The 13,729-nt window shown below is 45.2% G+C and overlaps 1 protein-coding gene across 1 annotated transcript in view; it reads left to right on the forward strand.

Moving 5' to 3' along the window:
* Positions 1 to 12,858, forward strand: part of KCNA4 (potassium voltage-gated channel subfamily A member 4) — a 31,085-nt gene extending 18,227 nt beyond the window's left edge. Inside the window, exon 2 of the mRNA XM_073604531.1 lies at positions 4,505 to 12,858. Within this exon, the coding sequence (XP_073460632.1) occupies positions 5,176 to 7,251 (2,076 nt within the window). The 5' untranslated portion in view covers positions 4,505 to 5,175 and the 3' untranslated portion in view covers positions 7,252 to 12,858. The remainder of the gene's footprint in view (positions 1 to 4,504) is intronic.
* The last annotated feature ends 871 nt before the right edge of the window (positions 12,859 to 13,729 follow it).

Consider the following 13,729-nt stretch of genomic DNA (forward strand, 5'->3'; position numbering starts at 1 on the left):
CCGCAGGAAAAGAGGGGGGACGAGCACTCCCCCTCCTGAACTGTACCAGGCCACATGCCCTCAACATTGGAAGGGTGCTTTGGGGTCTCCCCCCAAAGCACCTTGTCCCCATGTTGATGGGGACAAGGGCCTCATCCCCACAACCCTTGCCCGGTGGTTGTGGGGGTCTGCAGGCGGGGGGCTTATCAGAATCTGGAAGCCCCCTTTAACAAGGGGACCCCCAGATCCCGGCCCCCCCTGTGTGAAATGGTAAGGGGGTAAGGGGGTTTCATCTTCTTTCTTCTATCTTCCTTTGGTTTCTTCCTCCATCTTCTTCCTCTGGTTCTTCCTCCGATCCTCTGCTTCTTGCTCCAGTGTTCTCATCCGGCATCTTCCTCCTCTGCGTCTTCTTCCCTCCTTTCATTCTCGGGCCGCTCCGCATCCATGATGGGAGGCTCCCGCTGTGTGATGCTTCTAGTCTTCTGACACTTCTTAAATAACAGAGGGTGGGGTCACCCGGTGACTCCGCCCCCTCTGACGCACGGGGACTTGATGGGGACTTCCCTATGGGGAAGTCCCCGCCCCCTCTGACGTCATGGAGAGACCCATAGGGAAGTCCCAGTGCGTCAGAGGGGGCGGGGTCACTGGGTGGCCCCTCCCTCTGTTATTTAAGAAGTGTCAGAAGACTAGAAGCGTCAGAACACCGGAGCAAGAAGCAGAGGATCGGAGGAAGAACCAGAGGAAGAAGAAGATGGAGGAAGAAACCGAAGGAAGATAGAAATAAAGGAATTGTCAAAAACTGTCTCTTGTCATTTTTAACATTTTTTACACTTTTTTTGTGAAATGGTAGGGGTACCCCCTTGCCATTTCACACGGGGGGCGGGATCTGGGGGTCCCCTTGTTAAAGGGGGCTTCCAGATTCTGATAAGCCCCCCGCCCGCAGACCCCCACAACCACCGGGCAAGGGTTGTGGGGATGAGGCCCTTGTCCCCATCAACATGGGGACAAGGTGCTTTGGGGGGACCCCAAAGCACCCTCCCAATGTTGAGGGCATGTAGCCTGGTACGGTTCAGGAGGGGGGGCGCTCTCTCGTCCCCCCCTCTTTTCCTGTGGCCTGCCAGGTTGCGTACTCAGATAAGGGTTTGGTATGGATTTTTTTTTTTTAATTGTGGCGCGGGGTTCCCCTTAAAATCCATACCAGTCCTGAAGGGTCTGGTATGAATTTTGAGGGGGACCCACACGCCATTTTTTTTTTAAATTTTGGCGCGGGATTCCCCTTAATATCCATACCAGACCTGAAGGGCCTAGTATGGAATTTAGGGGGACCCCGTGCCATTTTTTTTTTAAATTTCGGTTCGGTGTTCCCCTGTGGGGAAATCCCATGCCGTTTTTATCAATGAACTTTTATGTGTATTGTCGGACCGACAATTCATTATTAGCCGCGAGTAGTTTTAAATGACTTTTTTTCCTTTGAAATGTCATTTTGCTGTCAGACTGTTCTAAACACGGGAAACATGCGCCCCTTTACAGGCATACTATAGACACCCCCCCCCAGGTACGAAATTTAAAGGAATATTACACTTTTATTGTTTCACTTGAGGCATTATTAAAATCACTGCTCCCAAAAAAAACGGCCATTTTTAAAACTTTTTTTTTGCATTGATCCATGTCCCCTGGGGCAGGACCCAGGTCCCCAAACACTTTTTATGACAATACCATGCATATAAGCCTTTAAAATTAGCACTTTTGATTTCTCCCATAGACTTTTAAAGGGTGTTTTGCGGCTTTCGAATTTGCCGTGAACACCCCAAATTGTTCGCTGTTCGGCGAACTTACGAACAGCCGATGTTCGAATTGAACATGAGTTCGACTCGAAGCTCCTTCTACATTGCTTGTTTGGATGGCAAATCCGCTCAATTCAAAACAAATGATGTGTACCCAGCTTAAAACTGATTTATAGAGATTGTAATGCGCATGGTGACCCCAAATCTGGTCATACATGGGTCGAAACTTGTCTGGTTCAGCAGGGACCAGCCAAATTTTGATCCATGTATGACTGTTCCTGCTCAAGAGAAGTCGATCTAATGAGTACTTTCTCTTGAGCAGACTTGTTAGAAAACTTTGCTTTGATCATGCATGTAGCTGAATGGCTGCAGTTGCTGATCAGAGTATTCTGACACTGGAGGGCCCCCGCTGTCAGAATACAATGGCACACTGGGGGGGAGGGTTCCAGGGAGATTTCTCCAGCCCTTTGGCTGACCCTGCTGATTGAATGATAAAAACAAACAATGTGTACCCAGCCTAAAACTAATTTATAGAGATTGTAATTCGTATGACCCTAAAGCTGGCCATACATTGATCGAAACTGAGCTGGTTCAGCAGGGACCGGCTGAGATTCGATCAGCGACAATAGCTGCTAACAGTAATCATTGTTTTCTGGCAGATGGAAATGCTCCTTGCCAACTCCCCCCCCCCCCCCCCCACAACCGCTGGCAGAACACAATAGTGCTGCGGGAGGCACTCTCCCATCAACACTAAGCCCCTGTTCACACCAGAGTGACTTATCATGTGATTTGACAGGTCGAATCGCATGACAAGTCACACCCTATTGCCGACAATGACAGTGTTCAAATCAATGCGACACCGTGCAGTGCCGCATCAATTTGAAAAAGTAGTTTCTGCACTACTTTTGCCGATTTCAGGTGCGACTTGCATTGACATCTGTGCATGAAGCTGCACGAATGTCTTCCAAGTTGCACTGACGCGTGGCTTTGAAATTGTGAGATTTCAGATGAAGTTGCACGATTCCAAAGCGACATTCAGTGTGAACGAGGGCTAACTGGGGGAATTAAGCAATTTAATTTCTCTTCAGCATTGGTGGAAGTAAAGAAAATCGAGTCTTTAATGGGCTGCTTAATTGGCTGGTTCACAGCACAATTTCTACCTTCCGGATGTGTTTCTGCATGCACATTTTTAATGCGTTCTGGTGTTTGTTTTTTTTTCTTCTTCTTTTCAGCTGAGGACACGTTCCAGTGAGTTTTTGATGAGTTGTGCTGCCGTCCATGCAGAAAAAATGCAGCCTTTTGTACTTTTGTTGACTGCACTTGAATGCATTGCACTGGTGTAAACTTGGGCCATTGGACTCCATGTTGTCGCCCGCCCACCATCAAATGACGGAGGGTTGGTGCGGCTCTCGTTCTGGGTGGACGTCATCTGACAGCTCACTCGAACGGCTGCTCCCGCGCGCCCATGCTGTGTTGCTAGGACACGGCGCGACCCCCGATCTCTGTAACTCTATGGCTCTTTAACCATGTGATCAACTGTGTCCGATCACAGCCAGTCACATGTAAATACAGGAAATGCCGTTAATTGGCTCTCCTCGCCTCACACTGACAGAGTGTACTGCGAGGAGAGCCGATCTCCTCGCAGGGGAGAACAGGGCATGTAATCAGGGCACTGATTACAGTAAAGCCCCAGAAGTGCCACCAATCAGTGCCCATTACTGGTGCCAGTCAGTGCTGTCTTTTACTGCTCATCAGTACCGCCCATTAGTGCCCATGAGTGAAACAAATTAGTGCCCACCAGTGACACAAATCAGTGCCCACCAGTGCCGCCTGTCAGTGCCCATCAGTGCAGCATAAGAGTGCCTCCTCTCATCAGTGCCCATCAGTGCAGCCCCATCAGTGCACTTCAATGAAGGAGAAAAATTACTTAATTACAATATTTACTGACAGAAACTAAGAAAAACTAAGAACATTTCTTGTTTTTTTTTTTTTTAGTAAACAATAAAAACCCCAGAAGTGATTAAATACCACCAAAAGAAAGCTCTATTTGTGTGAAGAAAATGATTAAGACCTCTTTCACACTGCCAGTGTTTTTCAGGCGATACAACACTAAAAATAGCGCCTGTATAGTGCCTGAAAAAAGTGTCTCCTTTCACTCCAGTGTGAAGGCCCTAGGGCTTTCACACTGGAGCGGTGCGCTGGCAGGGCGTCACAAAATGTCCTGTCAGCAGCTTCTTTGGAGCGGTGAACCCACCGCTGCTCCCCATTGAAATCAATGGGGCAGCGCTGCGATACTGCCGGAAAAACACCGCTCCGGCAGCGTTTTGCGGGCAGATTTAACCCCTTTTCAGCCACTAGCGGGGGGTTAAAACCACCCCGCTAGCGGCTAAATAACGCCGCTAAAACAATAGTAAAGCGGTGCTAAAAAAAGCGTTGTCCCCTCCTCGGCTCAGTGTGAAAGGGCTCTAAAAATGAATTTGGGTACAGTGTTGCATGACTGCGCAATTGTCATTCAAAGTGCGACAGCGCTGAAAGCTGAAAAATGGCCTGGGCAGGAAGGGGGTGTAATTGCCCGGTATTAAGGTGGTTAAACACTGTCCAGTGAGTTTTTGGATGCAGAATAATAACGCACTGGCCTGCATCTGATGCGTAAAGTTGATTGTACAATCAGATTGTATAGTGTGGGGTGACCTGTAATGTTATGGATAGTAAAACATTTTTTCTCTCTCTTTTTGTTCCAGGCTGACAGGAGGCTTCATTCTTCTGCCTTTTCCATGGAGACTCATGACGGCGGCCGGCTCTCCTCAGTGACGATCGATCCCGGATCCCCCATGAGGAGCTCTCCTCCGTCTACACAGTGATGGCTCCCACCTTCCCGCCTCCTCCCACCTCCAGGATCAGATTGACTGTGGTGAAATGAATGGGCGGGCGGGCGGCGGCGGCTCTTCTTGTGACGCTGCGAGGAAACAACAAATAAAACACAAACACTGACATTCTTCTTCTTACGTTGGCAATCGTTTTTTTACCTGTTGATATCGGATGGCGGCGGCCCCCCTCGTGGATTAAGTCAGTTTGGCGGGCGCTCCCGTCTTCTCGGACACACGATACCTCCAGGCGCTTTTGGACGGCAGCCACCGCCGCTATTTTTTTTGTTTTCTTTGATTAACCCTTACCAGACCAGGATGGTTATTACAATATGAGGGGAAAAGTCCACCATTGACTAACCAAGGGATATATTTGACCTCCCTCCCCCCCAGCAAGCCCTGTGTAAAAACTTTGAATGAATGGCATGGCTGGGGCTCCTGTGAAGCCTCCGGGGCCCATAACTTGTCACCTCAGCTACTAGTAACGAGCAGCAACAGCGTCACCCTCATCCCAAGCGCGCTCCCGCGCACACTCTCTCTGAGGAGAGATGGAGGTTGCCATGGTGAGCGCGGAAAGCTCCGGCTGCAGCAGCCACCTGCCGTACGGCTACGCGCAGGCTCGCGCCCGCGAGCGGGAGCGACTGGCCCACTCGCGCGCGGTGGCCGCTCAGCAGCAACAGCAGCAGCAGCAGGAGGGCGGGAACTCAGGGGGCGTGTCCGCTTCTTCGGGCCAAGGGAACAGCGGCGGGGGCGCGGGCAGCTCGAAGCGCGCGCCGCTGTCTCCTCAGTCGGAGCAGCCGCTTCAGAAGAAGAAAGTCGGAGGAGCCGGGCAGCAGCAGCAGCACCACCGGCGCGCCAAGTCTTACTGGCCCCTGAGCGGCTGCAGCAGGTGGAGGAGCCGGCACCAGTCAGCGGGCAACGAATGCGGCGAAGGCGGAGAAGGAGACGGAGGCACGTTCCCCTCGGAGCTGGCTCCGTGCGGCTCTGAGGAGATGATGCTGAGGGAAGAAGAGGAGGAAGAAGAAGAAGAGGAGGAGGAGGAGGAGGTGGGGGGCAAAAAGTTCTACCTGTGTGATGAGGAGCAGCGGAGCGGGCGGAGGAGCCCGGCAGGCGGTGGGTACCACCCGGTGTACAGCGAATTCGAGTGCTGCGAGCGGGTGGTCATCAACGTGTCCGGGCTCCGCTTCGAGACCCAGCTGAAGACCCTGTCCCAGTTCCCCGAGACCCTGCTGGGCGACGCCGAGAAACGCATGAGGTACTTCGACCCGCTGCGCAACGAGTACTTCTTCGACCGCAACCGGCCCAGCTTCGACGCCATCCTCTACTACTACCAGTCCGGGGGGAGGCTGAAGCGGCCGGTCAACGTGCCCTTCGACATCTTCTCGGAGGAGGTGAAGTTCTACGAGTTGGGCGATGAGGCTCTGCTCAAGTACCGGGAGGACGAGGGCTTCGTCAAGGAGGAGGAGAAGACGCTGCCGGACAACGAGTTCAAACGTCAGGTGTGGCTGCTCTTCGAGTATCCGGAGAGCTCCGGGCCGGCCCGGGGCATCGCCATCGTATCCGTGCTCGTCATCCTCATCTCCATCGTCATCTTCTGCCTGGAGACCCTGCCCGAGTTTAGGGACGACAAGGACAACCTGCTGCCCCTAGAGGAGGATGGGGTTGGAGGGTTCGATGGGGGGGACGGTCACCTTTACCACAACAGGAGTCTAGGGGCCCCCGAGAGCAGCCAAACTGCCTTCAACGACCCCTTCTTCATTGTGGAGACGGTGTGCATCGTCTGGTTCTCTTTTGAGTTTGCAGTGCGGCTCTTCGCTTGCCCAAGCAAGCCGGGCTTCTTCAGGAACATCATGAACATCATTGACATCGTCTCCATCCTGCCTTACTTCATCACCCTGGGCACCGAGCTGGGCAACCAGCAGCCGCCTACCCAGAACTATCAACAGCCACAACCGGGGCAGCAGCAGCAGGCCATGTCCTTTGCCATCTTGAGGATCATCCGCCTGGTCAGGGTCTTCCGCATCTTCAAGCTTTCCAGGCACTCCAAGGGCTTGCAGATTTTGGGGCACACCCTGCGGGCCAGCATGAGGGAACTGGGGCTCCTGATCTTCTTCCTCTTCATCGGGGTCATCCTGTTCTCCAGTGCCGTGTACTTTGCCGAGGCGGACGAGCCCACCACGCACTTCCACAGCATCCCCGACGCCTTCTGGTGGGCTGTGGTGACCATGACCACGGTGGGCTATGGGGACATGAAGCCCATCACTGTGGGGGGCAAGATTGTGGGGTCGCTGTGTGCCATAGCGGGGGTTTTGACGATTGCGCTCCCTGTGCCCGTGATAGTCTCCAACTTTAACTATTTCTACCACAGGGAAACGGAGAACGATGAGCAGACGCAGCCGACTTCCAACGGCTCCAGCTGCCCCTACTTGCCCACCAATCTCCTCAAAAAGTTAAAGAGTTCCACCTCTTCCTCTCTGCAGGACAAGTCGGATTATCTAGAGATGGAGGAAGGGCTCAAAGAGTCTTTATGTGTCAGAGACAAGTCTAGCCAGAGCACGGGGAATGGCAACGAGACCATTAAGTATAACTGTGTGAATTTAAAGACTCTGGAAACTGATGTGTGAGATGTGTATTTTTTTTTTTCTGGAACTTTTAAAAAAGTTTATGCATTGATGAGTGCAGTGATCTAAAACCGAAATATGCAAATCTAATCAGAAAAACAAAAAAGAATAGGTTTCTGGTTAGATATGAAATATAGTGGCTTCCTCTTGTAAGAACATCCAACCTCGGGACCAGACGCAAACAGAATGATTATTCTCATACAGGAATTCTAGTGCCTGTGCTTTGGCTTTGTTTTTTAAAGCAACCCACATAAAACGCGTGCGGTAGGTATACACGCAGCGTTGTAAAGCCTTTTTATATATATATAAAAAAAAAAACGAATACATAGAATACAGAGTGAATCTTTATGCCTTGTAGCTGTGGGGCATTTTTATTCTTTTAAGAGAAACAGAGAGAGAAAACTATTAATATGTTTATTTTTGTGTGTGACTGCAGTGGGTTACAGGTGCCCAGTCAACTTTAAGGTTTACTTTTTTTTTGTCTGTCCAGATACTGTGTATTTTTTTCCATTTTATTATTATTTTTTTTTTGCTCTCAAATTTCCACATGACAAGGATTTTAGCCTATGGTGTATTTCAGGGTGGATCAACGGTAACTTCAGTTGTGGTATAAACGCTATCTCTGATGGTGGTCATACCGTAACTTGACTGAATGTTCTTAGAAGAGGAATTTACCAACTGTGTAAACTAAATTCTTATATGTGGAGTCCACTGTAACCGTTCTTTTTTTTTTCATCATGCTTAACATATCAAAGGAAAACGGTAGACTAAAAAAAAAAAAAAGGGTATTAAAGTCTAAATATATATATATTTTTAATAGAATGCAATTGTTTTGCACAGATAAGAACTAAGGGGCTGTTTTTAACTTGATGTGATATTTGCTCTCAAAGGTAACACAAAAGGAGTTGATTTAATAATAACAAATAGGCTGTTCGCTTGGCATTGGAAATAGCATTTTGCAAGGGGAATTTGCCCCAGAGCTTAGTGAATAAGGTGCTGTTGTGTTGACTTCTGACATCCAATCATGTGCAAGCAGAAAATTGTGTTGTGTTTTTTTCTTGTATGTGTGTCGAGTGTTCTTTAGGCTGACCATACATTGTTCAATTATCTAATTCAATTTCTTTTAGATTTACATTTAACTATGTAGTGGAAGAGCCGGCCTGATTGCATACACACATTGAAAGTGTTTAGGTCTGACCTCATATTATATGGTTTTGGTAAATGTAAAGGACAAGAAAAATGTATAATGTATGGCCAGCCTTACATAGTAGGGTTTAGTGCAAGATCTGCAGTTGTGCATAGAAACCAATCAACTTCCAGATTTTTATTTTTTTGTCTAATGCTAGCCATACACTAGTCGAAAAATCATTCAAACCCGTTTCCGAAAAACTAACACTCGGTCATGAGAGCAAACAATATTGCCATCGTGTAATGACTGAATTTCAATGTATTTTGCTTCTGTGTCACATATGCCTATTAGCAAGAGTTCGATTTTTAACAGGCAAGACGTTTATCAGCAGAAGTTTTCAAAACTTTTCCTTCGATTTTTTTTGGCTCAAAAATGTCACAACTGATTTCCGATTTCTGCCCATTAACTAGCCGAAAAACGAACCAAATGTCCGAATGACAGATTTTCAAATGATTTTTTGTTTCGTGTATGGGTGCCATAAGGTTGGTCATAAATTATATTATTTTCTTGTTCAATTTACTTTAGATTTACCTTCAACTATGTAGCGCAAGGGCCTGGCTGATTGCATACAAAAAAGTGTTTAGGTTTGACTTCATATTATATGGTTTTGGTAAATTTATAGGAAAATTGTACAAGACAGTTGTATAATGTATGGCCAGCCTGAAACCGGAGAGTGCAAAATCTGGTGCAGCTGTGCATTAACCACTTCAGCACCAGAAGGATTTGCCTCCTTAATGACCAGGCCATTTTTTGCGATATGGCACTGCGTTGCTTTAACTGACAATTGTGCGGTCCTGCGACGTTGTACCCAAACAAAATTGATGTCCTTTTTTCCCCACAAATAGAGCTTTATTTTGGTCATATTTGATCACCTCTGCGATTTTTATTTTTTACGCTATAAACAAAAAAAGAGCGACAATTTTGAAAAAAACACAATATTTTTTACTTTCTGCTATAATAAATATCCAAAAGAAATAAAAAAAAAAAAAGAAATACATTTCTTCATCAGTTTAGGCTGATATGTATTCTTCTACATATTTTTGGTTAAAAAAAAATCACACTAAGCCTATATTGATTGGTTTGCACAAAAGTTATAGCGTCTACAAAATAGGGGAAAGATTTATGGCATTTTTATCATTTTTTTTACTAGCAATGGTGGCGATCTGCGATTTTTAGTGGGACTTCGACATTGTGGCGGACAAATTGGGCACTTTTGACACTTTTTTTGGGTCCACTGACATTTATACAGCGATCAGAGCTAAAAATAGCCACTGATTACTGTATAAATGTCACTGGCAGGGAAGGGGTTAACACTAGGGGGCAATCAAGGGGTTAAATGTGTGCCCTAGGGAGTGTTTCTAACTGTGGGGGGATGCGACTGCCTGCAGGAGGAGACCGATCGCTGTTCATAACCAGTATGAACAGCAGATCTGTCTCCTCTCCCCTGACAGAACGGAGATCTGTCTGTTTACATTGACAGACCTCCGTTCTGTCTCTCAGGAGCGATCGCAGGTGTACGGCGAACATCGCGGCCGCCGGGCACGTGCATCAGCTCCTAGGTCACGCGGCGGGGGCGCGCGCCCCCTATACCCCTTAAAGTGCCCCCTGTACAGCTACAACGATTCACACAGGGCAGCCAACCTGCCACTGTGTAACAACGGTGGCTGGTCGGCAATTGGTTAAACCAGTCAGCTTCCAAATATTTTTGTCTTAAAGCCTGTACACACGATCAGAAAATCGTAAGAAATATATTGCTTAATTTTCGATATGAGACTAGCATGCAAAAAAAAAAAAGAAAAACGTACTAGCCATACATTATACAATTTTCTTGTTCAATTTCCTTTAGACTATTCCTCAACTATGTAGTGTGAAGGTCTGCCTGATTGCATACAAATTGAAAGTGTTTAGGTTTAACCTCATATTATATTGTTTTGGAAAATTGATGAAGAAAATTGTATAATGTTTGGCCAACCAAAGCTAATTGATCAAGCTGACGTTAGAAGCTGATTGGCCACCGTGCATAGCTGCACCAGATTTTGTATTCTCCAGGTTTAGTAAATCAGCTCCTGTGAAACATCACCACATTCACTAAGCTCTGAGAAGAATTCCATTGCAAAATGAAACTTCCCTTGCTAAGTGAACAGCCTGTTTGCTTTAAAAAAAAAAAAATCAGCCCCAAAGGCTTTAAAAAAAAAAAATAATAATAAAATTAAGGTACTCTATATTTTTAGTAGCCATTACTGCATTTACCGTGAATATCGCGTTTTAACTGAGCCAGCGAAAAAAATTGGCGTGCTTTTTGACAAGCTCGGTAATTTTGATTCTCCGGTTCAGTAAAACTAGTCTTAACAAAGCCGAATTCAGTACATGACGTAAGAAATTCCTACCTATTCATTCGTTTGACGATGGCTTCTACAAATAATTCATTACAAACTGCAATCTGTAAGGGCTGCCAACCCACAACTGCAGCTAGCAGAGCATTTACTGGGTGATACTAAGGAGTTACTTCCACATCTGCATGTTGATCAGTGATAGGGAATGCTTTCTTTGCACTACAGTCTAATCTGGATACATAATATCTAAAGAGACTTCGTACTGTGAACCATTTGTGTAACTTTAAACCTTAAGGACAATCGTTACAATATGATCTCTGTAGCACCCTTTTAGATACAATGCATTGTAAAATATTGATGCTGCTTTGAAGGAGCGTGTTTAACACATCGTAAAAGAAAACGTGCAATTCTTAAGACAGCTTTATTATTATTTTTATACAGGCAGCAACATATTGGATGCTATATATTTACTGCAGAGGATTGTGCTTCATGTTACTTATACAAGGTGAAGTTAATCCTACTATCTTAATGATTGATTATCTATATATATTACATATATATTTATTTTTCTGCCACATTATTGCTTTATTGTGAATGGCAGGCCTTAATATTTCAAACAAATAAATACCAAAGCCCAAACAAGTTTTACTGCAGTTTATGAGGAAACAAAGAAACTGAAATGTGCTGGAAAGCTGCTACTTCCAACTCAACAGTTGGTTTTATTTTTTAAAGTAGTTTGGTGTAATGTAGTCGGTTGCTGATAGATCACAAAGAAATTCTTCTATCCGTAGCAAACTGTTAATCTGCCCTTCTAGGTATATCCTATATTATGTTTGGTATAGGATAAATGTGACCATGTGCCTAACATTGGGGGAAGTTTACTAAAACTGGTGCACACAGAATCTGGTGCAGCTGTGCAGAGTAACCAATCAGCCTCCAGGTTTTATCCCCCGTTCACATTGACTGCGGCTTTGAAATCGTGCAACTTCATCTGAAATGTCATGTCAGTGCGACTTGGAAGACATCTGTGCAACTTCATGCACAGATGTTTATGCAAGTTGTACCCAAAAGTAGTGCAGGAACTACTTTTGAAAAAATGGGTGCGCACTGATGTGCCGGCAATAGGCTGTGACTTGTCATGTGATTTGACCTGTCGCTCCAATGTGAACAGGGGCTTATTGTCGAAGCTTCACTGAACAAGCTGAAGTTAGAAGGTGATTGGTTACTATGCACAGCTGCACCAGATTCTGTGTGCACCAGTTTTAGTAAATCCCCCCCCCCCCCCATTCTGTCTAGTTCTGGTTTACAGTTGGCGGAGTTTTTATACATAATTAGGTGGTTTTATATGAAAGCCACCAGATTAGTTCAATAAAAATCTCTATCCAGTTTCATTGTTTAGAGTAAACGAAGCATTCCAATATATGCAAAGTGCAATTTGGGAATATTTTCAGAACTATTAGTCCTATATTACATCAGAGCCACTTTATCCTGGAGCCATTTTTGCTACTAGGTGGGGCTGCTGCAACTTTGCAGATGTGTTGCATCGCCATCCTCCCTGGCAGTTAAAGGGTAAAATAAAATGAGGTATTTGGATCCAGAGAAATATTGTGGACGTTTTTTTTTTTAAGAGAAGCTCATGCTGCCATCTCTGCAATATGGGTTTTTACAAGCAAAATACATATCTGCATGTAATGAAAATGGTACTCAATGTTCATCTCAATCCAACAAGCTCCTCTTTTTCACAACTGTGTGGAAACCTTTCATATTTGTGAATGCTAGTTTCTGCAAACATGCTTTTTTTGTGAAATTATTCTTAATAAATTTCCATTGATAACTAAAATTGGTGGATATTGGGTAAGTACCCGCTTTTTTTTATTAATTTAACAGCAGATTTTCACCTTGGTATGTATAATTTTTATTTTCAGCCTCATCTCAAAATACAATTTGTATGTGAAACAGAACTGGAGATTAATCATGAATGAGATTGTTCTCTTTTTTTTATTTTTTTAAGTGTACACTGTCATGTTGCAATCATGCATTGCAGGCAAACTAGATTACAATGGAATTAAAGCAATGTCTCCAATGAAATATATTTATTGCAGTTTTGTTAATCTTCACAGTAGAGATACCATTAAAAAAAAAGTGACTCAATGGAGTTGATTTACTAATGGAGTAAAACATGTTCACTATTAAAATAAATGTTGCCTTTAAAGCAAATTTTCACTTAGGCTCTCTATAGCCATACAGGGGTTGATTTACTAAAGGCAAATAGACTGTGCACTTTGCAAAGTGCAGTTGCACTCAGGAAGTGCAGTTACTCCAGAGCTTAGTAAATGAGCAGAAGCTCTGCTGACTTCTATCATCCAATCACATGCAAGCAAAAATGCTGTTTTTTTTTATTTTCCTTGCAAGTGATTGGGTATTCTCTGCAAAGTGAAGCCTTACCTCATTAACTAAGCTTTAGAGCAAATGCACTTGCAGAGTGCACAGTCTATTTGCCTCTAGTAAATCAGCCCTATAGACTGCAATTTTGCAAGTGCAGTTGTTCTAGAGCTCTTAAATGAGGTGGAGCTCTGCTGACTTCCAACATTCAATCATGTGCAAGCAAAAATGCTGTTTGTTTTCCCTTGCATTTGATTGGGTAATCTTTGCAAAGTGAAGCTTTACCTAATTTATTAAGCTCCAGTCTAGAACAACTGCACTTGCAAGGTGCACAGTCTATTTGCCGTTAGTGAATCAACCCAACAGACTTCTCCCATTCAGGCCATGGACTGAACAAGTGAAATCTAATACAGTCCTCAGCCCTAGTTTACATAAATGAGATGCGGGAAATGCAGCGAATCCTGTGCGTATCTCGCACCGCATTGAAATTGCATGGCGTTTATGCAGTCTGCTGCGGGTGTCAATGTTAAATTAATGATACCCTGAAACAGCTCGCAAAACGCAGTGCAATTGCTTG

The sequence above is a fragment of the Aquarana catesbeiana genome, linkage group LG11, assembly GCF_042186555.1.
Source record: "Aquarana catesbeiana isolate 2022-GZ linkage group LG11, ASM4218655v1, whole genome shotgun sequence".
In the NCBI taxonomy this organism is placed as follows: domain Eukaryota; kingdom Metazoa; phylum Chordata; class Amphibia; order Anura; family Ranidae; genus Aquarana; species Aquarana catesbeiana.